The 24865-nt window shown below is 50.0% G+C and overlaps 2 protein-coding genes across 3 annotated transcripts in view; both read left to right on the plus strand.

Moving 5' to 3' along the window:
- ALPK3 (alpha kinase 3) overlaps window positions 1-6811 on the plus strand; it is a 53677-nt gene extending 46866 nt beyond the window's left edge. For both annotated transcript variants that reach the window (XM_070358333.1, XM_070358334.1), the window contains 4 exons: window positions 504-592; window positions 1236-1459; window positions 3964-4012; window positions 4612-6811. In XM_070358333.1, coding sequence (XP_070214434.1) covers window positions 504-592; window positions 1236-1459; window positions 3964-4012; window positions 4612-4957 — 708 coding nt within the window. In that variant the 3' untranslated portion in view covers window positions 4958-6811. The remainder of the gene's footprint in view (window positions 1-503; window positions 593-1235; window positions 1460-3963; window positions 4013-4611) is intronic.
- A 155-nt stretch (window positions 6812-6966) lies between these two features.
- Window positions 6967-24865, plus strand: part of SLC28A1 (solute carrier family 28 member 1) — a 90619-nt gene continuing 72720 nt past the window's right edge. The window contains exons 1-4 of the mRNA XM_070358340.1: window positions 6967-19334; window positions 20173-20284; window positions 21675-21763; window positions 24569-24663. Coding sequence (XP_070214441.1) covers window positions 20189-20284; window positions 21675-21763; window positions 24569-24663 — 280 coding nt within the window. The 5' untranslated portion in view covers window positions 6967-19334; window positions 20173-20188. The remainder of the gene's footprint in view (window positions 19335-20172; window positions 20285-21674; window positions 21764-24568; window positions 24664-24865) is intronic.

Genomic DNA, 24865 nt, shown 5'->3' on the forward strand with positions numbered 1-24865 from the left:
TTCCCAGCCTGGTCCTGTTGGGAAGCCCCATATGGAGGTGGATGCCATCTCAGTCTCTGCTTTACCTTGAGGAGAGCCTGAGATGTAGTCCAGGCTACATCGTTGGGACCATAGTCTTCAAACTATTTTTCACCAGAAACCTTTTTCACTTCCCTCAACTGTATCTTGTACAGAGAAGCCTTATTTGTGAGGGGACAGGGGGTGACTGTGGGTGGGGCGGGTGCCCCACTTTCTGCAGTGTGGCCCCTGGGGCACAGCTACCTATCACGAGGGCTCTAGCAAACAGTTTGTAAACCACTTTGAAAACATGTCCAAAGCCTCTTGTTTTACAAATGAGAAAAATGAGGTGCAGATGAGGGAGGAGGGTAGGAGTGAACCCCATCTTCCCCAGGGCTGGGATCCTCCCTGCAGCCTCTAGCAGACAGCCTCCCACTTAGAGCAAGGCGTGACTAAGAGCAGGTACGCTTCTGTGCTGACCAGAGTTGGTTCTCTTCAACCCACAGGGGTGCAAGATCCAGAACATGAGCCGGGAGTACTGCAAAATCTTTGCGGCTGAAGCCCGGGCTGCTCCTGGCTTTGGAGAGGTGCCTGAGTAAGTGCACAGGGAGGGGGCCATGCAGTCTGACTTGAGCTCCTGCACAGAGACATGATTCACAGCCTGCTGGGTACCCCCTGAGTAATGGTCATGTGCAAATGGGCCCCCAGCTAGCCCCATGCTCAGCTCAATGGTTCCTCAATAGAATCTAGAAACAAAGACGTCAAGATTCATGGCCCACTTTAGAAAAGCTTCTGTTCTGGTCTCCAGTCTCCTCTCACCCACCTGAATTCCCTACCCCTTCTCCCAGTTTTTGCTGATTGTGGGGTTTAGGCATGGCAGGTTCTGGGCCTCTCTGAAGGTGACAGGGAGGCTAAACCATCCAGGGTCTAGTGGGCGTGGACAGTCTGGCTGAATCCTCTCAGAGGTATTCCTTTCTGTTTGTCACTTACGGGTCCCAGTCCCTCACTCAGGCACAGAGGCCTCCTGGGGCCAGAGCAGAGTTCAGCTCTCATCCCACTGACCTCAGAAGGTGGACAGGACCCTGAAGGCATTGGGAAACTCCTGTCCTTGCTGCCCTTCAGGCTCAGAGCTGAGTTCCCTTTTTGGAAGGGTGTTCCTTTTGTGTGGAGTTGAGGTGGAGGGAGGCGCTCTCGGGGCACGGTCAGTCCTGCTCACCGCAGGGTGGCACTGTGCTTAGGATCATCCCACTGTATCTGATCTACCGGCCTGCCAACAACATCCCCTATGCCACCCTGGAGGAGGACCTGGGCCAGCCCCTAGAGTCCTACTGCTCCCGGGACTGGGGCTGTGCTGCGGCTCCTGCAGCGCCTAGCAGCTCTGAGGCCGTGTGGAAATGCCAGACCTTCCAGCACTGGCTCTATCTGTGGACGAACGGCAGCTTCCTTGTCACAGACTTGGCAGGTATGAGGGTGTGAGGTGGGTGTGTGCCTGTGCAGGAGAGCATGCGGAGGGCAGGGCACTGGTGTGCAGCACGCTTCCGCATGTGTTCTTCTCTGCTTTCACAGTAACCTTTTAAAGTGCACTGGACAGAAACCACTTTCTGTGCAACCCTAGTACATACCAGACCCTCATGGAGCCTAGTCTCTTACTGAAATTGTGTTTAAAGGCGTATACTCCAGGCTCCACTTAAAAAATATATTATTTCAAAGACTATTTCATGGGATCTAATTCAAGCTGCATGACCACATTTTCAAAATCACCCTTCTTCCCTGTAGCTCTGCTCTGAACCTTCTTCCTCTCCAGCTTCCTAAACTCTCTTCTACCCTTGCACACAGAGCTTTATTGTCTCCTCCTTCTCTGTTCCCCCCTCAGTCTTGGGTGAGTGTGAAAGTGAAAGTCGCTCAGTCGTGTCTTACTCTTTGCAACCCCATGGACTATACAGCCCATGGAATTCTCTAGGCCAGAATACTGGCTTTCCCTTCTCCAGGGGATCTTCCCAACCCAGGGATCAAACCCAGGTCTCCCGCATTGCAGGCGGATTCTTTACCAACTGAGCAGTCTTTGGTAGTTTATTATTAATATTATGTAAGCAAACTTAGTCTCTCATACTTCTCTTTGGTCTGTTTCTATTTTTCCCATTATTCAGATTCTTCCCCCAAAAGGGAGGCCAGTAAGCGTGAATTCTCCTTCCTTCTTTGACGTCTCCTCTCCAGGCCTACACTCTTTAACCAGACCTGGCAAGAGAAAGGAAAAGATACAGTTCTGTCTACACACATTGGGGGATGCTGGGGATGTCACACATTATTGCATTTTATCCCTGATGTAAATAAGTGAGAAAACCAGGGCCAGAGAGAGAAAACTGACTGTAAGTGTGCTTAGCGTTGGGGGTAAGCTGTACAATAAATATTTATATATAACTATAGATGTTGAAGGGCGAGCTAGTAACACATTAAACTGTTATTCACTCCATTTGTTAACTCATAAATTTTTCCTTCCCTTCTTCTTTCCTTCTTTTTTTCCATCTAACATTACTAAGTACTGAGAAGATAAAAATGTGAATTAGGAATACCCATTGTCCTCAAGAATTTATGATAAATATACCAATTTCTACAATGGGATAATAACATAATATAGTAGAAGGACTTGGAAATGAAAGAAAGTCAAGCCTTAAAAAAAGAAAAGAAAAAAAAATTCAACCCCAGGCCTCTTCATTTTCTAGCTGGGTCTCTGTTTTACAGAGAAGAAAAGAAGCTCAGACAGATTACGTCTTTCATCCCTCTGAGCTTCCATTTCCTTTCCCTCTCTAAGAATAATAGTATCTTTCCTGCCTCTCTCTCAAACTTATTATGAAGATTCCATGAGACTGTATTTGGGAACGCCCTCTGCAAACCAGAGTTCTGTGCAAGTGAGGGATCATGAGTATTATCATGCACAATGGAATGTGAAAAATGCTGAAAGAGAAAAGACAAAGAAATGAATATTTATTGCATTACTGCTGTGCTTCAGACACTAAGTTAGGGTCTGACACATACCGTGATCGTCTTAATTCCCCTACAAGATGGGCAGCATGATTACTGGGTTTACTGTCAAGGATTAGAGATAGGAAGTGACTGGCCAAGCACACACGGCTCCAAAGCGACAGAGCCAAAATGGAAGTCCAGATCTGCCTGGTTTCAAGCCCACATCTGTGCTGCTCTGTCATCTACTGGCACTCAGGCCTGTTAGTGAGAGCTTGGCTCCTGGAGGAAGGCAGCTGGACAGAGTGCAAACAGGGAAAGGCTGTCACAGGCCTGACGCGTGATGTTAAGGTGCTGGGGTAGCCTGGCCAGGTGGGATGTGTTTCCTCCATCACTGTTTGCCCGACTCTGTCCTTCAAGGCTCTCTTAACCTTGGAGCCCGTCTGGCTGCTTGGAGTGCTTGCTTGCTGCCTTGATGAGTATGTGGAAGCTGGTCTTATCCATGCTACACTTCTGCCAGCCCAGCCCTGTTACACCTTTCCATTTCCACCTAGCTCTCTCTGTCCAGATGGGCTAATCTGTTAAGGAGGAGGCGAAAGTTTTAGCTAAAAGCCAGAGACTTGCCCAGTTTAGGATGACCTACTCTCACCCAGTAGAGACAGAATAGCTTAGTTGGAAGACTTGTGGGTCTAGGAATGATACTTTAATTCACAGTGGTCATTGTACACAGACCGTGCCCAGTTAGTAAATGAATGAATGTCTGACTCTGCTGAAGTTACTTAATTTCCTTACCTGTGAAAATGGAACTATTATTACTACTCATAATACAAATATACACACACTGCCCCTGAGACAGGCCAGGTGATGCCCAGTGAGAGGGAACCTGAAGATGTGCCTAGAGCTTGGCTTGTTCCCATCTAAAATGATACACATCTTGGAGACCTGGGGGTCCTAGAACTGCCCCAGGCTGCCACCAATTCCCAATACTCTCTGTCTTTCTCTTTTCAGGGGTTAACTGGAAAATGACTGATGTGCAGATTGCTACCAAACTGCGAGGGTGAGTGCTTCTTGGTGACAGAATGCCCTCTGAGAGGCTGCTTGGGGTGTAAAATGTCAAAGTTCTTCTGGTTCTCCATCCCCAAGGTGCTGGACCTTGTGACTCAGTAGCCCTAGTTGTGCCCAAGGCCATGTCCTAATGTCTCAGGGACCTCTGCTCCCCATCTGCTACGGCCCTGACCCCAGATCTTGACCAGCAGCTCTTGCCACCCACACAGGACCACCTGGCGTTCTGGGGTTGCAGTGAACCCGCTCCTCTGCTTTCTCACAGAGAAACCTTGTGGAGGTTCATCGGGGGGCAGATAAACAGGGCCTGTGAGTGGAGTGGGGACCTGGAGTCTGCAGTAATTTATGTTGATAAAGCAGAGCCTCCTCATACCAAGCGACATCCCACGTGATGAATTCCGTGGGCCAGGGCTGAATGAGGCCTCAGATTAAAAGTGAGGTTTTGGGTGCTGCCAGTTGAGGTGGACTCCTCAGCACCCCGAGGTAAGGTAAGAGGTACCTTGGGCATGACACCATGCCATGGGCACCCCACGGTCTGCCCTGAGGACTGTCTCTCTGGGTAGGACCCCACTCAGCTCTTGTGTCCTGCCGCAGGTACCAAGGCCTCAAGGAGAGCTGTTTCCCCGCCCTGCTGGACCAGTTCGCCTCCTCCCACCAGTGCAACACCTTCTGTGAGATGCTGGGGCTAAAACCCCTCAAGGGCCCAGAGGCCACCCACCCCCAAGCCAAGGCCAAAGGCTCCAAGAGTCCATCTGCCGGCAGGAAGGGCCCCCAGCTGAGTCCTCAGCCCCAGAAGAAAGGCCCCCCGAGTCCCCAGGGCACCCGGAAGAGTGCCTCGGGTTCCAAAGCCACCCCTCAGGCCTCAGAGGTGGTCGCCACCCAGTTATTGGGACAGTCTCCCATCCAAGAGGGAGCCTCCAAGGCCCAGGGCATGCGGTAGCCCCCACAGGAGGCTGGGGGCCTCCATCCAGCAGCAGACCAACAAGGAAGCAGCTCAAACCGCCAGAGATGTTCCCAGTACAGAACCAACTGGAGCAGGTGTGCCCCAGGAGGCTCCACCCAGGGCCTTTCCAAGCAGCTGCTCCTCACTCAGCTCCTCATCAGACACTGGGCATGTGGCACCCAGTCCCGTGGCCTCTCCTGGTGCCATTGTCACCAGGGCTCCCAGGCCCCACCTCCAAGTGCCTGGCAGCCTGGCCATCCTTGAAGTTTACACTGGCCACTGCTGGGGCTGCCCTGAGTCCTCTGCATGATCTGCAGCCAATGTCCTGCCCAGACCCTGCTGCTAACGTCATGCTCTGGGGCATGTGGGACAGCATCTCCCTTTTCCCTTCACTTGGCTCTGATCTCTCCCTGCCCTCAGGGCTCCAGACTTCCTCTGCTCTGTCTGGCCTGGTGACTCTCAGGGTCTTTTCCTTCAGCCATTTTGCCTCATTTATCCCAGCTTATCTTGCCACTAACCTGTCCCTGAGCCCAAATGGGTCTCAGGGCCCTTCCAGGGCCTGTCCCCTCCTTGTGCAGTGGTCTTTGGTGATGCGTGTTCATGCTCAGCCTTTCCCTGCTGCTCAGGCACTCACTCCCCTGCCTCCCCTGCCCCTTGCTCCCCATCCCCCATCCCTGGCTTTGAGCCCGATTGCAGCCTGTGCCTGCCTTTCACTGACTGTCCCCCTACCCGAGGGCTTCCTAGCTGACCCCCACCCTACCCACCACACCTCGGGAAGGAGCACATCCTCTGGCCTCACAGCCGCCACCCCCAGTACACCTGTCCCCTCCTCCCAGGCCCTCTGCTGTGAGGTGAGGGTTGCATCAGCAGCTGTGGCCAGAGGGAAGGCGTCGACTTTGTGAGACCTCGTACTCCTTACTGAAAGGAGACGGAGTCACAGTGAATTCCACACTGCCCTCTTGACCGGGGACAGAGGGCTGGACTCTTCTCCAGAGGGAGTACACGTGGGAGTTCTGGGAAGAATGCAGCCCATCCCCATGTGGGGTGGACAAGTGTCTCTGTCTGGGGATTAGGACCCCTGCCTCCAACCTTCAGCTCTCAATCCTGGGCCTCCAGCTCTGGGCCTCAGTACGGAGGAGTTGTCCTCAGCCCAGCACCCTGGGTCCTTCCTGAGAGCCCTTCTTGAGGCCTGGGAGGGGGAGTCTAGAGCTAGCCCAGTCCCCTTGGAATGCAATAAAGGCAGCCACTGTGCATCCAGCTCACCTCCTCTAGTGTGGTTGTAGGTGTACGGGGTCAGGGTCCCCTCTTCCCCAGGCAGGGTTTTCTGAGGACATCCTCCAGTCCCTGGACCCACTGGAAAGATAGATCCATGATTTGGCCCCTGGATTGACAGTCTCAGCCTTCCATGGCGACAGCCAAACAGTCTGTACTTGTACCACTGGGAAGATGACTTGGGTCCCTGAGCATGAGGGTGCTTAGGCCTTTGGAACTGCTCCTTCATTTGGAAGAAGAATGCAAAGAAAGGAACCCAGGAAAGAAGAGTAGAGCTGGAGAGACGCCCGGTGTCTCCGACTGCCTCCACTGCAGCAAGACCAGCCGAAGGGATGACCAGTGCCGCGGTCCTCTCAGTTACTCACGGACTGTCTCCGGTTCCCAGCTGCAGAGGTTTCTCAGCCCCGGCCCCACCCGACTGCCCAGGCCTTTCTTTGCCCCATATGTCCCCCCTCCGCTAGACATTTCTGACTTCTCTACCTCCTCTTGTGCTCAGGTGACTCTCCATACTTTCTCCTCTTGCCCCAATGCGCCCCTCTCTCTCCCAGCCTGCATATCCAGACTGCCTTGGTGAACTGAGAGCTGAATGTTGTTGATTTGTTTGTTCACCCACCTGTTCATTCAGACATACTGAGCAGACTTCCTTTATGCCAGACCCTGAGCTGACCACTGGTGGGAGGCAGAGATGTATGAGGTGGTCTCAAAAGAGACACTGGCCATTATGTTTCTCAGGTTTTAAGTAACAGAAATGGACTTGGACCAATCTAAGCAAGGAGCAGGGACTCATGGGAAGGGTGTGGGGTAGTTCACAGGACCTAGAAAGGCAGGAGCCATAGTGGCTCTGGAGCTTGCCTCCCAGGAGCTGCTGCCGTTGGCTCTAATGGGTCTCCTTCCACTCAAGATTCAAATTCCTGTCCTGGAACTCAGGGCAATGTGGAGTAGGGGAGAGGCAGTTTTCCAAAGAATGGGGATTCTCACCAGAAGAATGGTGGAGGGTAAGACGGGCTTGGTAGGCAATCACTGGAGAAACCCTGACACACAAAAACACACCCTTCTTCCCATATGACATGTTATGACTCTCACATGTGACCAAAAGCAAATTACTTTCTGCTTGGGGAGACCATTCAAGGTCAAAGCCAATGACCAAGTCCAGGGGTAGTGACCAGGGCTGCCATTCTCTGAAGTCCAGTGTCACAAATTGTACTCTTCCCTCTTTTATCATAATCTCATCTTGAAATTCTGCAACCTGTGGAAGGAATATAACCCAGCAAGAAGGGAGGTGTGAGTAAAGGCTACAGCACACTTCATAACTGGCCATGAGAACTAGTATTTATGACTAGGGATTTTTTTGCCTGTTGGAGTGATCTTCAGTCCCAAAGTCCAGTTCCTTAGTGGTCCTGCCTGTGTGGCAAACATTAGCCACTGGATATGGAGAACCAGGAAGCACTTTAGAAAATGCCCCATGTCCATCTGTACCATGCCCCCTTTTAAATAGCCAAGATCTTATTTTCCCTCGATAGGGTTAATCATCCTAGCTACTCCTACACGTAGTCTTTATGTATACTCCTATTCTAGATACACTCCTATCTTAGCTATGTGTTGCTCAGAGGTACAAAAAACCTGAGACAGCCAGATGTCTAGGCCTTTAATTTAATTCACTTGAATCATTACTATGAATTTTTGAAGATGTTTCCTTGGGGACTAAAACCTCTACACCAGTCAAATCCTAAACCTCAGGTATGAGAAGAGCTTTGAGATGTAGTAATAACGCCCCTCTTCACGCTTCAACCTGTGGGAGAAAGCACCGTGAACTGGTTGTGGGTTTGGAGCTTATGCTCCATCTTGCAGGCCTTACCCATTTTCGCAAGGTATTGTTTTCAGCTGGTGCCACACCTGAGTTTTCAGCAAACTATTTCACTGTATTTTCAAGCTAACCGCTTGTAGACTTCTGGGATCCTGACAAGATGAGCAGATGCCATAGGCATCAACCCATCACTTTGCTATGAAGTGCCTTCCCTGGTTGAAGATTTAGATAATCCTGTGGATTTTGATGGGAGAGGTGTCACAGGTCAGGAGAGCAAACCAAATCCACAAGGGCCCATAATGGTCAAGACGGGTTCCCACCTCATTAAAGCCATAGTGTAGGTGTAGACTGAGATGAATTCAGCCATAGGTCAGGAAGGAGGCATCGTGGGAGAGAGTGAGTGAGCCACACGCCCCGCCCCCCTCCCACACACACCTGCTTGCCTGTGCCTTGAGAACCCTATCCTGGCGTGTCTACCTAGTGATAGTGGCCACACCTGTCTGTGGCTGGGTAGGTCTGACAGCCCCTTTTCCTGAAGGCCAGCATGGCCACCTAGTATGCTGTAGCCAAGCCCTAGACTGCCCCAGAGCCCAGTGACAAGTCAAGAGGGCAGCACTCTGCTCTGCCGAGGCTCCATGTAGCTCCTCAGTATGCCACAGATAAATCCCTCAAGCACCCTGGGTCTGCCACAGGCGGCCTGGTGGCAGAATCATTTGTGCTAACGGCTTGTCCCGCTCAAGAGCCTTCACTCAGTCTGGGCCCAGCCCAAAGCTGGCAGTCTTCTGGGTCAGTAAGTGGGTTGCAGCAAGAAGATGCTCCCACCTGACATTTTTGCCTGAAATTGGGCCTTAGTGGTAAGGAATTCACAATGTAGGGGTTTCTTCTACATTAACAAACTATTCTGACCTCAACAGATCACTTGATTCCCAGGAACTTTATCAGGGGAAAAGTTCACATTTCCACATGCTTTATCTCCCACCTCTGACTCATACATATGTCTTAACAAAGCATCTAGGGAAACTGCTGATCTCCAGGCCCTATCAACATGATGGAACATTGAAGTGCTGAGGTCAAGGTCCCCATGAGGCAGGTTGTGGCATGGAGCTGTACAGCTAAGATATTACATATCTTTAATCAGGACAGCAATGGAGTCCTGCGGCCCTGCCACCTGAAGACGGATTGCTTCTGATGTTCTTTGCTCATCAAAATGGAGGGGAAAAAATGATTTCGCTAGATCAAAGGGCTCATATCAAATGTCAAGAGGTGGGTGAATTTCCTTTAGCAAGACGACCATTTCTGGGAGAGCACCTGTCATCGGAGTCACCACGTTTTAAAGTTTACAACGAGCCAAAGACCTCCTGGTGTTTTGCACTGGCCAAGCTGCGCTGTGGTAGGAGTCATTATGACTTCGCCCGCCAATCTGATGGTAACACTGATATCTATAGTTCCTGTACAAAAATGGTATCACTTTCACCATTTCGGTAGTGAGGGGGTATTCCGATGGCTTGTGCTCATCCTATCCTACCGTAGTCACTCTCGTCCCAGTCGTCAGGGCCATTGTGGGGGTTATACCTGTTTCAGAGTATATCCATTTCAACTGTACGCTCAAAATAACCCTTCATTGGCTTTGAGTTTCCACTGAGTCTACTATGGCACAAAATTTAGTCTATTGAATATCTCCTTGGATGGCCAGACCACATGCTTTTCTGTTGTCCCCAGACATTGGACTTAGCTTGAAGCCAGTGTCCTATAGAACCCCCTCCCCAGGTCTGAGTATTTTCTTTTCCTTTCCATTCCCAAATAATTGAACATAGATCCCTTTGGGGGAAGACTGCAAGGAAGGTTCACAATATGCAAAATAAGGCTTTTATTCAAAGACATTTGACATTTGGAAATTAAGTGGGAGATTTTGACTCTACCTTGGCAGTTTGAGACAGGCCTCTTTGCCCAACCAGAAGTCTTTAGTTATGGTCATGACTGGGTGATATCTTAGGCACTGTCTGGTCTTTTTCATTCCTGGGACCCCATGATCGATTAACCATAGCTAGGGGTCTGGTTTCTATGCCCATGTCTATCATGCTGACTCCTCTACTGTGTTCCTTCTATTTATCTATCTCTGCTGCTGAGATCAGGGAGTTCATTTTCACAGGACCTCTTCCAACCAGCATTCCAGGCCCAGAGAGGAATGCCAGCAGAGCCTCCCTCGCCAATTTCTCACGACAGAGTGAGACCATCTTGTGGGTCCTGTCAGAGAACAGTGAGAGCATAGTTGGGCTGGATGCTTGCCAGGGACCCAATAAAGCCCTCTTGTTTCCTGAAATCTGTGAGTTCCTGCCTTTCTTGGCTTTTTGATCTTCTGTTACAATTTAGCATGGGTCAGCATATCCACCCCACATGGTAAGAACTGTGGCTGTTTGAACTCCAGAATCTCTGGTGAGTGAGAACACATCAGTAAACAAAACTTGAATCAACAAACTATGTTATACTATCTTGGTCAAACAGCCTTAAAGTTTCCATAAATTTCCCCTCTATTTTTTGACAAGGTATATTAGCTAACTCACAGGGCTTTCCTGGTGACTCAGTGGTAAAGAACCTGCCTGCAATGCAGGAGACGTGTGTTCAATCCCTGGATCTGGAAGATTACCTGGAGGAGGGCATGGCAACCCATTCCAGTATTCTTGCCAGGAGCATCCCATGGACAGAGGAGCCTAGTGGGCTACAGTCGAAAAGAGTATGACACAACTGAAGCAACTCAGGATGCACATTAGCCAGCTCATACAGTTTCTTCTGAGAGTAACTCTTCTGTTTCCTGATCTGATTCTGTCTCTCGTCCCTTGGATTATGTTGAAAGTGGATTCTGGTTACTGGCAGATCAACAGTGTTGCATGGGGCAGAGTCTGGGTCCCAATTTTGTACCTTGATGTTGTCAGTACCCATGAGCTATTCACACTCAGAGAGGCTATCTCATTCTTTAAATTTATTTTTGGCTAGGCTGAGTCGTCATTGCTTTGTGTGATCTTTCTCTAGTTGCAGTGAGCAGGGACTACTCTTCGTTACAGTGCACAGACTTCTCATTGCAGTGGTTTTCCTTGTTGCAGAGCACGGGCTCTAGGGGCTCAGTAACTGTGGCTTCTGGGCTCTAGAGCACAGGTTCAGTAGTTGTGGCACACTGGCTTAGTTGCCCAACAGCATATGGGATCTTCTTGGACCAGGGATCAAACCGGTTTCCTTTGCATTGCAAGGCAGATTCTTAATCGGTAGATCATGAGGGAAGCCCCAAAGTGGAAGGTTTTTAAAGGCAGGAAGTAGGTGGGACAATAAAGTCAGAGGGAAAAAAGGATTATTTCAGGCAAGGTCACCTTCCTTTGGGAGGAAAGGGGATTATGTCATGCAGGTGACCTCACTGTGCTGACCAGGTAATTCCAGATTGATTGGTTAAAGATTGAGTTCCTGGGAATGACTGACTCTATAGTAGAGTCTTGGTTTGCTGTCCTAGGGATAATTGACTCCATTTTGGGTCTGATATGTCTTTTTTTTTAAAGAGACATCCCCTCCTGAGGGCTTTCCATGTGGCTCAGTGGTAAAGAATCCACCTGCCAGTGCAGGACACCTGGGTTTAATCTCTGGGTTGGGAAGATCCCCTGGAGAAGGCAATGGCAACCCACTCCAGTATTCTTGCCTGGGAAATCCCATGGACAGAGGAGTCTGGTGGGCTACAGTCCATGGGGTCTCAAAGAGTTGGACACGACTTAGTGACTAAACAACAATAACTCCTACTGACATTAGAGGTCCTGGAACCCCTGAGGAACTGTCCTCTGACCTCAGAATTAGTGTGGTTCAGAGATGGCTCTTTCCTATTATTTCCAAAGGGCAGCTCAAGATAGCTGCTACCACCTACTCGGCCTCGGGGATATACCCCACATGAAGATGAAAGACAGTTACCCTGGGACTTGCAGCACATGCCTACATGGTAGAGTAACAACAGGACATGATTATACAGATACCTGGGCTGTGCTGAGGTCTAGTCGGCTGCTCTGGCTGCTGGCCTTTTAATTATTTGAGTGGTACACCCAGACCCCATATGGGACACATCCCTTTGGTTTCAACCAGCTGACATTTCTAACCAAATTAAACACCTTTATTTCACTAAACCGCTTTGGTTCCACCAAACCCCCTTGAGAATTCTCACTACAGCCAAGTGGTAGACAAACCCAGGGTCCTCTCTGACACCCCTGATCACCTATGGGAAATAACTCTGCTTGGTCATGGGTTGAGCTAATCCACAGTAGCCTGGGGTGAGGGGTGCCAATAAAACCAGCCAGTAGTGGGTGCCGCTGGCACCCTGTGCAGATCCCCTTGCTGTGGGAATCACCTCCTGCTACAATTCCATGAGTCAAATGGAAGCCACCCAACCTGGGATGTGACACCCCCTCCCAAACCCTTTCCCAGTTCTTAGCCTCTGACTGATGGGTCTGGTCCTGCCTCAAAGTGGACTAACCTGGGGACGTCCCAGAGTTTCACGGCAAGATCAGACTCTAGCCAAGACCACACCCTCCTTTCTTACCCCTGTCTTATTTTACATCCTGTACTCTGCCCCCACCCCCTTCACCTTGCCCCCGCACCGCCCCCTCATACACAGACACACAAGTAAATCACTAGAACAAGAATCCCCATCTCAGGCTAAGGAATCTGCTTAAGACACATCAGGTGTCCTGCAGTGTAGACTGTCACTGGCAGAGAAATTTTCATTAGGGCTTTTCTTTTTTTTTTTCTTCGTTTTTCTGTTTTGTTGTTGTTGTTGTTGTTGTTGTTTTAGGGCTTTTGTTTTCTAACAGAAAAAAAAAGGATATTCCTGGAGCAGTTGGTGTCAAGTGATTCAGGTTATGTGGCTGAGTGCCCAGGAAACCAGCCCCTGCAGAATGTGTGCTGGGTCTCTCTAATACTTCAGGAAGTTGTTTAGAGACACAGTATTCCTGACTTTGGGCCTCCCTGGTGGCTCAGTGGTAAAGAATCTGCTTGCCAAGCAGGAGACCCGGGTTCAATCCCTGGGTCAGGACCATCCCCTGGAAAAAGAAATGGCAACTCACTCCAGTATTCTTGCCTGGGAAATCCCATGGACAGAGGCGCCTGGTGGGCTGTGAAGAGTTGGACACAACTGAGCAACTGAACAACAAGCAACAATCCCTGACTTTATGGAGTCCGATCAGAGAATACAACTCACAGTCATTTGATCAAAGTGTGAGCCCAGAGTCCATCCTGCTTATTGAGTTGCAGGTGAGGTAGAAACACATGGTGGATGCCTCAAACAACAGGTCAGATCTCCCTGATCCAGACTCGTGGCAGAGTGGCTTGTGGTTCTACCCCAGGCTGCTCAACTTCTCAATAGTTCCTCCGTTTATGGTGCTGGCTCCTCCATCATACCCTCCATAGAGGACAGATGGGAGGAAATGGTGACCAGTACCTACCTCATGGGTTATCTTGGGGGTTAACTGAGACAGAGAAGTGAAAGCTCTTAGCACCACCTGGCACAGGACAACCTCAGATGGTATCATTGTTGTCATCATCTCCTGGAATTTTGGGATCCATCTCAGGGCCCACTCACATGCTGCTGTTCTTCTCCAAGCTGGGAGACCCTAGTATTTCTTCCTTCCTTCAGGGTGGGGTGGCTAACAACATCCCTACCCCTACCCCTGAAAACTGTCTTTCCAACTCTCATCCTGTGTCCTGTGGGAAATAGCCAGCACTGCCTCCCGACCCTCAACTGGTCAGTGCTTAGCTCCTGGGGTGGGTCAGGTTCTCCACAAACCCCTGTAGTCACAGACCTGAAGGGCATTGGACAAAATCTTTGGGAGAATGACTCTTGCTTTTAAGGCACAGTGCAACGGAAAGGGTTTCAAACTGAATTGTGATGTAGACTTGGCAAGTCCACACAGGAAGAACAGTCAGTGCTTGTCAGAGGAAAGTCAGTGGAGGCTGTGCCTATGGCAGAATTGATATTATTGCTGGAATTCCACCCGGGTGGAGAGAAGCAAGATACGGGACCTGGAGAGTTTCAGTGTCTGGATGTGACACTCAGAGATGCCCATTTTTTTTCTTAACAACTGTAGTTAATTGAGATGCCCCATCTGTCAGCATATTCCCCATGACTCTGCTGGCCTGCAGTAGATTAATTTTATGAGATCTTCCCAGGAGGCCTACAGTCCTCTTCACAGAAACTTTTGTACAAATAGCTGGCTTTGCTGTAAAGCCCCGTGGGTGCCGCATCAGGGTACTCCCCTGACAGAGGGAGAAGATGGAACAATCACGGGATGATCTTTGCCTGTACGATTGACCAGCTTATCAACTGTCACTCAGTGTCACGCTCTGGACCAACAAGGCTATGGAGGTCCAAATTAGTGCCCCCCTCCCTCCATGGCTGGCAGAAAATGATGCGCCTCCCAAAAGAAGATGTAAGCTCTGGTATAAAACCAAAGCCAGGGGTAGCATCCCCAGGTCCAACAGGATAACCTGAATTAACACCCACCTTGGTGGAACACTTTAACCCAGTTCAAACTGAAAAAGGGGACATCTCAACCTCGCATATGAAAAGCTAATATGAGATGGAAAGGCAAGAGGGATAGAAGATAAAACAATAGTAACAGGGTCTTCCCTGGTGGTTCAGTGGATAAGAATCCACCTGCTAATGCAGGGGACACAGGTTCAGTCCCAGGTCCAGGAAGATCCCACATGCCATGGGGCAACTAAGCCCATGTGCCACAGCTACTGAGCCTGGCTCCACAGCAAGAGAAACCACTGCAATGAGAAACTGCACACTGCAACAAAGAGTGCCCCCACTCTCCACAACTAGAGAGAAGCCCACGTAGCAATAAAGACCCAGCGCAGCCAAAAATGAATACATAATTTTTAAAAGATCACTATATGTACAAACAACAGCAACAAGGGAAATATGCATCACAAAGTAGCAGTCAGTTAAACACTGGGTTGGCCAAGAAATTCACGCTGACTTTTCTATAAGATCTTATGGAAAGATCAAGCAAGGTGTGCTTACTTTACTGGCCCTCTACTGTTGCCAAGAGAGATGGGCCCTGGACCCATTCTTTCACCTTGTAGTGGATAATGGCCGTTTCTGCCCATCTGTTCCCAATGACTCGAAGGGGTCAAGGGGTGGACTGTGTCAGGGGATGCTGGGATAGTCATGGCAAGTAAGCTGGGGGCAGGGGACTTTGGCCTTTCCGGTGTTTGGAGTATTTCCTTACCCTGTGAACACCCAGACTTGCTGTAGATGTGCTGAAAGGGCACTCCGCCCTCAGTCGTGGGAGGGTCCCCTTCTAGGAAAAGTGGATAAGAGTTACAAGTAGAGGGTATCAACATCTAAGATATTTCTTCAGTTTTGGTATTTTGCTCTGTGTCATCAGAATTCATACATACTTTCTAATTTAGAATATTCCTACTAGGACTATAGGAACCCCAGTTTTCAATGCCCCAAATGAGAAAAGAAACATCACATTCAATGTCCCTTTTGATAACTTCCCAGAGAGAGAGAGAGAGAGAGAGGCAGGTTTAGGAAAGAGGTATGACATGGTTCTGCTTATGAACTTAGCTAAGGAAAAGCCTCTGGCTTTTAGCTACCATTTGGACACATGAATCGATGTGATGAAAGAGACTTCATCGGCCAAGACCCAAGAAGTGTGGGCAAAACTTGAAGAAGAACATAAAGGGGTTGTTGTACCCCTTCTGAAGACGTCTGCATACAGTTCTGAATGTCTCACCCCTTATAAAAATATCCTCTGCATTATATCAGAGCCTGGAGAGGAGAAGGGATTTTCCACTACTTTGACCAAAAAACCCTCTGAAATAGGAGTGGCCCCAGAGAACTGAAGCTAGAAACAGGGAAGGGCTTGCCTCTGATGAAGAGGACAGGGATGGGAGAGACAGCGCAGCCTCATCATTATAAATCTTTCCAAGTGCTTCTGTTTTGTTTTGGTTGGAATAAAGAGCCTCTTGATGAAAATGAAAGAGGAAAGTGAAAAAGTTGGCTTACAACTGAACATTCAGAAAACTAAGATCATGGCATCTGGTCCCACCACTTCATGGCAAATAGATGGGGAAATAATGGAAACAGTGAGAGACTTTATTCTGGGGGACTCCAAAATCACTGTAGATGGTGACTGCAGCCATGAAATTAAAAGACACTTGCTCCTTGGAAGAAAAGCTATGACCAACCTAGACAGCATATTAAAAAGCAGAGACGTTATTACTTTGCCAACAAAGATCCATCTAGTTAAAGCTATGGTTTTTCCAGTAGTCATGTATGGATGTGAGAGTTGGACTATAAAGAAAGCTGAGCACCAAAGAATTGATGTTTTTGAACTGTGATGTTGGAGAAGACTCTTGAGAGTCCCTTGGACTGCAAGGAGATCAAACCAATCAATGCTAAGGAAATCAGTCCTGAATATTCATTGGAAGGACTGAAACTGAAGCTCCATTACTTTGGCCACCTGATGTGAAGAACTGACTCATTGGAAAAGACCCTGATGCTGGGAAAGATTGAAGGCGGGAGGAGAAGAGGACAACAGAGGATAAGATGGTTGGATGGCATCACCGACTCGATGGACATGAATTTGAGTAAGCTCTGGGAGTTGGTGATGGACAGGGAGGCCTGGCGTGCTGCAGTCTGTGGGGTTGCAAAGAGTCAGACGCGACTGAGCGACTAACTGAACTGAACTGATATACACACACACGCACACACACATACACACACACACATATATGCGTGCATGTGTGCTCAGTCACTTCAGTTGTGTCCAATTCTTTGTGACCCTCTGGACTGTAGCCCACCAGGTTCCTCTGTCCATGGGATTTTCCAGGCAAGAATAATGGAGTGGGCTGCCATGCCCTCCTCCAGGGGATCTTCCTGTCCCAGGGATCAAACTGCATCTCTTTTGCCTCCTGCATTGGCAGGTGGGTTCTTTATTGCTAAAAATACATATTCTTTGCCACCCCCTGCCCTGGACGCAGCACTCCAGCCCTGCTCAGTCGCTGACCTCACTCTACCTCCCCAGTGAGATCATCTCCTCAGGAAGCAGGCCACAGAAGGTCAAGTGACACGCAGAGGTCACACAGCTGGATGGGTGCAGCCAGGACCCAAAGGGTCCTCCAGCTCTTGTTCTTTCCCTGGGGACTCATTTTGACCCACCCAGCCTCCCAGCTGCCCCGCCTGGGGCTCTCAGCCAAGTTCTACGTGGAAAGAGAATTGGGCTTCAGGGAGGCCAGGATCACTGTGCTGCCCCTTCTTCAGGGTAGGAGCAGGAGAGCAATACAGGGTCTCCTGGCCTGGAGGAGGAGAGCAGTGTATCCAGACAGCTCTGAGATGGGACCTGTGGCAGTGACGACACCTGCCAGCTCAATGGTGCCAGCCTGTCTGCCAAACAGCTCACCTGCATCAACTCATGTAATCCCTGTCAATATTTTTTTGTGAGAAAGGCATTCTTACCCACTCCCACTGTTTTACAAAAGAGGAAACAAGCTAACTTGCAGAGCCAGGACTGAATCTAGCTTTTTGGGCTCTAAGCTCCCGGTTCGTTAAATATAGGAGCCAGTTGCCAGTTCCTTCCTCAGGGGATCTTCCCGACCCAGGGATCAAACCAGGGTCTCCTGCAGGAGGTCCAGGGAAGCCCCATTTCAAGAGGCACAGCCTATTAAGTCCTTGTTGGAGAAATCAGGCCACACAGAGATGTCAAGGTTCTAGGACACAGTGTAGGGAATGTTTCGAAAAAATTTTGGTTACTCCTAGATGTGTCATGTCTCCTGGCTTCTACTCTGGGCACCAAGAGAAACCAAGCAAGGAAGAGAGAGGAGAAGACAAAGGAGGATGCGGGGAGGGGAGAGGCAAGGGGAGGGACAGAGAGGTTAGAAGGGGCAGAGGCAGAGACACAGGTTCAGTCCAGTTTGCCCTGTGCTGGGGCTTGATGAGCCCCCGCCACCCCACAGGGCAGCTGCAAGCCCATCCCTGTGGAGGCTGCCCCGGGTGCCAAGTCTTCTTCAGGCTTGGATACTTACATACTTCAGGATAAACCAGAAGTATGCCACAAGCATTTAGTTTATGATCAAGGCAGCACATGAGCCCCCAACAGAGTGAGCAGCGCGCAGTGTGGATCTCCACCCAAAAGAACAACTGCAAAAAAAGCTGGTAGAGTACGAGCCTCTTTTGTAAAATGAGTAACATAAAAGAGTATCCACTTGAGAAAAAAATCTGGAGAAAAACTCCATAAGCTCAGTGGTGGTCATCTCTGGAAGGCTCAGATTAGAGGGACCTTTAACTTTCTGCATTCTGTGTTTCTATAATGTTTAAATGTTCAATGATGCATGTGTAACTTTGGTAATCAAAGTGACCAAAAAAAGGTTGTTAAGAGAAGAGGTACCCCTGCCCTTCATCCATCATGGTCCCCAGATTTCCAAAACAACTAGCCTGTGCTGGTAATTTGCTCTCTGTGTTACCAGGAACTGTTTATGCATCACAAAGGATTCTGTCACGTGTGTGTGTGATTAATTATTAAAGAGGTGTTGTCAGTCCTGTTTAATATTTAGTTCTAGGATTGAAACATTAAAGGGTTTGTCCATTGACTGCATGCTGTTGCTTAGGTATCAGTTAAAAAGCAGTGAAACAAAAAGGCAAACTGTGTGATTTTGTTTTGTTTTCAAGACCTCTTAGACCTGAAACACTTTTACTGTTTGTGGTACTACACTGCTTTCCTTATCTTCAAGCTCAGGAAAATAGGTTGCTGTTATAATTACTGATGCAGCGAGAAAAGGGAGACTGGGAAAAATACAGAATGAAAGATAAAATACGTGATCCAGAAAACTGAGAAGCCCTGATGACAGGTGGAAAAGGAGGCCCCAGGAGGGGACATGGGAGAGTGATAGTAATAAAGGTGGGCTTCCTGGAAGAGGTGGGCCTGTTTGGGAGAAGTAAAGAGTGGAGAGGAGGGCGTCATAGATGAGGAAGGCAGATTTAGTCATTAGGCTCCAAGGGCCAGGTCCAGAATGGGGCCCACTTGCCCCATTTCCTCTTCCCTGAGAGAGGGTCGAGTCCCTGCCCCGGCCGTGGCCCAGGACTCTGGAGTTGGTGCTGGACCGAGCCAGGTGGGAGGCCCAGCCTCCTTCAACTCTGGACTCTGCCCAGGGATTTCCAGTGAAATGAGAAGACCGGCCAAAGCCCAAGCAGGTTGGATCCAGCCCATCCCTGTGGAAACACGCACTTCCGTCTGTCCCCCAGAGAGACTTGTTGACCACAAATATGTGAGTAGGGAGCAGAGCTTGCCCTGCTCTGTGCAGCTGTGTGTCTGTGTTTGCGTGTGTGCATGGGTGGCTGGGCTTTCCCAGGCTCTGCCTGTGTGTGTACTTCCCTACATGTCCCTGGGGCTCCTGTGCGCACCTGTGTGTGGCCCTGTGTGCTTGCCGCCGGGTATGTGAGATTAGTCAGGCTGGTGTTTGGACAGGGTAGGGTACGACCCAAAAGGGAGAAAAAGAGAGGGGGCAGGAGTGGAGAGAGATACGGTGTTAGTTAAGGCTCTTATTTATAGATGAGTTTAGGCCTACAAACTGAACTTCAGCATCCCCTAAAAAAAAGGAAAGAAAGAAAAAAGGATTATATTGGCTCTTGTAATTGAAAAGTCCAGGGGGGAGCACTGATTTCAGATACAGTTGGATTCAGAGACTAGAATGATGTCTTCAGGATATTTCTGTCTTTCAGAGATGGGAGCACATGATACAATGAAAATATCACATAATAGCAATGAAAATATCACTTGATAGCAATGGTTTTAACCTGTTGTAGGGAGTGATGAAAGCTAGGGCCCGTCTTCAGAAAAATTGCCTCTGTATCAGACACATACACACGCTATACAGAATTCCTCCCTTTCCTTCTCTGTGAAGTGGGTGGAACTTGCCCAGTTTCTGCCTGACTTCCCAGACTTACAAGGAGTTGCCCCTCACAGGTTCAGGAGAGCAGGAAGGGGCCCTTCCTCTGTCCCTGGGAACCCTGACATAATGAGGGCTGAGCTCTGGGATGGGACAGGCTGTGCCAGGTCCTGCCTGGCCTCTCCTTTCAGCTCTGGGCCCTGACTTTGTCTTTCAGCTGCAAGGTCTGGCACATGGAGGACAACACACCAAGAGGAAGAGAGTCCATCTCTCTCACCTCAGTGGCCAATGGTTTGGACAACAGAGGGGCTGACCTGTTGGAAAGTCTGGTTTGTCCCCTCCCCCATCCTGGTTTGCTCCCCACCCCCACTTGTTGCGAGGGTCCTTTGTTCATCATCTTCCTCCCACCCCTATCTCCTCCTCAGCTCTTTGCTTCAACACTTGGGAACTGCCCCTCCCCAACCCCCCAGGGTTTTGACCTCCCCTCCCCACCCTCTGCGCAGAGCAGTCTCCATCATCTCTCAGGAAACATCCCTGCACACCCACCATGAGCCAGTGCTGCCTGTCCTTGTCGGAAAGGTCAGGGAATGGCTCCACCAGGAAGTGACATTTGAGCTGTGATCTAAAACATGAAGAGAAGCCTCATGAAGAGGGCGTGGGGGAATCTCTGGGGAAGCCCCAGCCTCTGAGAAGCCAGCAATCTTGTTCTGGCTCTGGAATGGCCAGGTTGAGGTCCACCGCCTAGTACTTTGGAGCCTAGCGTGACACCCTCTTCCTTCCCAACCTCCTGTTGAAAGTGAAAATGTTAATCACTCACTCTTGTCTGACTCTGTGACCCCATGGACTGTAGCCAGCCAGGTTCTTCTGTCCATAGAATCCGCCAGGCAAGAATAGTGGAGTGGGTAGCCATTCCCTTCTCCAGGGGATCTTCCCGACCCAGGGATCGAACCCTGGTCTCTTGCATTGCAGGGAAATTCTTTATCACCTGAGCCTACCTTCTGTTACCAAGTCCAAGCTTGCTCTGCTTGCCGCACATAGGCCAATGAATCCGAGAGACAAAGGGCTGAGGCACGGGAAAGACTTTATTCAGGGAGCTGAGAAAATGGGGGGCTAGCACCTCAAAATAACCATCTTCTCGGGGTCTGGATGCCAGGTTCTTTTATAGGTCAGAGATGTGAGGAGGTGAGGAAGCCAAGAAAAAAGCCATTAATCTTGCAAACATTTCCTAGAATGGCAAGCCTCAGGCAGGGGTGTGTTAATTTCTTCCTTCCTGCCATCTCCAGGTGTACAGGGTCCTGAACAAAGGCACTTCAGTTTACCAGTCAAGCAGAGGGGCAGGGTCCCCTGAGGCGGGCCATTGTATATGATTATAATAAAAAAAGCAATGGAAAGCGAGTCAAAGAAATAATTCCATCATAGGGTCAGAACTGGCTTCTTCTCTCCCCCCATTCCCCACCCTCCAACACAGACCATGAGCTCCCTGAGGGCAGAATGAGCCTTGCACAGAGCACGGGACTCAGTAGGTACTCGGGGCACACTCTTTGGAATTTACTTACGTTCCCTCTGGTTGTTCCCTGTGCCTGGCCCCCACCCCAGCACACTCCTGAGGTGCCCGTGGGCACGCTGGTGGCAGCCTGGGTCTCTCCGCACTCCAGGCTTTCCGCTATAGTTCTCCCTTGAGGCGGGAGGCACACTCTACTCCTTCTCTGGTGGCTTTAGGAGGAAGGCCGAGACCCTGCCGGCAACTCAAGCCCTTCGGAAGTTGGGGACAGCTGGAGCAAGGCTGGCCCGGAGCCCTCCTCAGGATGGTAGGTGGTCTCCGGGCAGGACATGGGCTGGCTGCTTGGGGAGGAGGCCCCTGTGGGGAGCAGAGGTGGGGAATCTGGCCCCCTGATGGGGAGGGGGGCTCCCTGAACCTTTGTTGAAGGAAGGAGTAAAAGTGTTTTAGAAACAAGTGAGTTCTGCTGGCCTCTGCCTCAGAGGTGAGCCAGGCCAGAGTTTCCCAACCTGCTTTGAAGCAGGTTCCCATTGGGAACCTCAGTTTATACTGGGGGGCTGCTCTGGTTGAAGTTGGATAGGGGCCCTGAACCAACCTGGCCCCCTGTCAACTCCCCAGCTGCCTTCTACCCCATCCGACTCAGGGGCACCTCAGGGAATCCTGAGGCCTAGTTTGAAACCCCCTAGAATGGCCCAGGCCCCTTGTTTCACATGGGGAGGCTGAAGCCTAGGGAGAGAGAGGAACAGGCCCAGGTCACACAGGCAGTAAATGGAGCCTAGGGCTCGGCCTGCTGACACCCAGGCCTACTGCAAGGTCCTCACTGGCCAGATCCTGAGCTGATGAGAACATGATGCCAAAGACACGGCCTCTGTGCACTGGTTCCACATCGAATCTCAGAGACAGCGTTTTGAGTGAAGCAGAAAAGAGTAGCTTGGTTGCTTTGCCAGCCAAAGGGGGACACAGCAGGCTCGTGCCCTCAAAACTATGTCCCCACCCAGGTAGATTTGGTGAGGAGTTTTATAGCAATGGTCCAAGGGTTGGATGCTGACAAGATTAGGGTGGGTGCGGGGCTGAGACTCCTTTAATGGAGTCTCAGGTGACCTCTTGATGAACTTCTGTGGTTTCTTTAATCTGGCCTCAGGTCGTCTTTTCTGGAATGAAGAATGCTGACATTTTTCATTTGTTGGGTTTTAGTTAGGTAAAAAGCTCAAAAATATCCTTACATGTGTTCCTTGAGGCTGAACCAGGACCTAACCCAAGGCTGCATTATTGTTTCTTGCCTGCTCCTCCCTTGTCTCTGCCTCCACTTCCTTCCCTGAGTAGCAACTGCTTGAATCTGCCCTTTGGGACTCAAGGAAGGTCATGGATGCTGGAAGGTTTCTGAACCCAGGAGTCCCATAGAGCCCTGCAGTTTTCAAGCATGGAACTGGGGCAGAGTCTGTCTGTCTGCCTTGGGGTGAGACTGAAGAAAAATGCCTCACTTAGGAGGTGGGGAGATAGTGAAGGACAGGGAAGCCTGGTGTGTTGCAGTCCACGGGGTTGCAAAGAGGTGAACATGACTAAGTAACTGAATAGCAATAGGAGGTGAGAGGTGGGGACAGAGAGAGGAGAGTTTCCTTTAAAAAGTGGTGACTGAATGAGTGTGAGTGAGCATCTCCTATATGCTCAAGCTGGGGGACCTCAGAGGCTATTCAGGTCCCCAGGGACCTATTCAGTCTTTCCTTTGGGGACAGTAAAGTGACCAAGTGACCAGAGAAGAACTGGCATTTGCTCCAGGTGCAGAAGGCAGTGGGGGTGCCAAATGGCTTCGAGTGGGCTGTTGATACCTCCCTTTTTCTGGGAGGAGCTGTTACTCAGAGGATAAGTTTCCACAGGCACAGTAAGTGCAGAGCTGGGTGCCTCTGAAGGCTCCTCCTTGCTCCTCAGACAGGTGGAAATGGGACAGGGCAGGTGAGGCAGCCATCGTGGTTGGTGCGTTTCTATACATGGGTGAGGTTCTTCCTTATTGTCTCAGTTCATTCTTTCCCAAGCCCTGGAGCCTGGAGCATCGCTGTGGTAGTTAGTGGTGCTGCTCCAGGCCGAGGAACAGCTGGTACGGACAGACAGAGGCCAGAAGCAGGGAAGGGCTGAGTCATGACCGACTCTTTGCAACCCCACGGACTGCAGCATGCCAGGCTTCCCTGTCCTTCACCATCTCCCAGAGTTTGTTCAAACTCATGTCCATTGCGTCGGTGATGCCATCCAGCCATCTCATCCTGTCGTCCCCTTCTCCTCCTGCCTTCAATCTTTCCCAGCATAAGGGTCTTTTCCAATGAGTCACTCTTCGAATCAGGTGGCCAAAGTAATGGAGCTTCAGCTTCAGCATCAGTCCTTCCAATGAATATTGAGGATTGATTTCCTTTAGGATTGACTGGTTTGATCTCCTTGCAGTCTAAGTGACTCTCAAGAGTTTTTTCCAGCACCACAATTCGAAAGCATCAATTCTGCAGTGCTCAACCTTCATTATGGTCCAATTCTCACATCCATACATGACTACTGGAAAAAACCATAGCTTTGGCTATATGGACCTTTCTCGACAAAGTGATGTTTCTGCTTTTTAATACACTATCTAGGTTTGTCATCGGAGAAGGCAATGGCACCCCACTCCAGTACTTTTGCCTGGAAAATCCCATGGACAGAGGAGCCTGATAGGCTGCAGTCCTTGGTGTTGCTGGCTAAGAGTCGGGACGACTGAGCGACTTCACTTTCACTTTTCACTTTCATGCATTGGAGAAGGAAATGGCAACCCACTCCAGTATTCTTGCCTGGAGAATCCCAGGGACGGGGGAGCCTGGTGGGCTGCCGTCTATGGAGTCGCACAGAGTCGGACACGACTGAAGTGACTTGGCAGCAGGTTTGTCATAGCTTTTCTTCCAAGGAGCAAACGCCTTTCAATTTCATGGCTGCAGTGAAGTCATTCTAAGTTCCCTGTGGGCTGGGGTTGACCTTTGGCCCTGTGGGATGTCAAAGCCAGTGTTGCCATTTTACTGGGGATGAAGCTGAGTGGCTTCTGCCTGGAAGTGTTGAGGATTCTGGTAGGGGAGCCTCTCTTAGACCCTTTTGGTCTTCTCCGCAGGAGAAGGAGGCTGCAACCAGCCCTGAGAGTGAGACACTTCTGCAGGGAACACGCACAGCTGTTCCGATGGATCTGCATAGGCCTGCTCTGTACTGGTGAGCTCTGGGCCCAGTCCCTTCCAAGGAGACAGTCACTGCTGCCTAGCCCCCTGCCCCCACCACCCAGGTTTCAGCCACCTCCAACCCAGCTATCCATGTCTCAGGGCAGGGTCATTCACCTACCCAACAACTTGACAAAGGTTTTGAGCACCGACTCAGAGCCAGCTTTTGTTCCAGAAGCTGGGATATAGGAATTAAG

This window comes from Bos mutus, chromosome 21 (assembly GCF_027580195.1).
Source record: "Bos mutus isolate GX-2022 chromosome 21, NWIPB_WYAK_1.1, whole genome shotgun sequence".
Lineage (NCBI taxonomy): Eukaryota > Metazoa > Chordata > Mammalia > Artiodactyla > Bovidae > Bos > Bos mutus.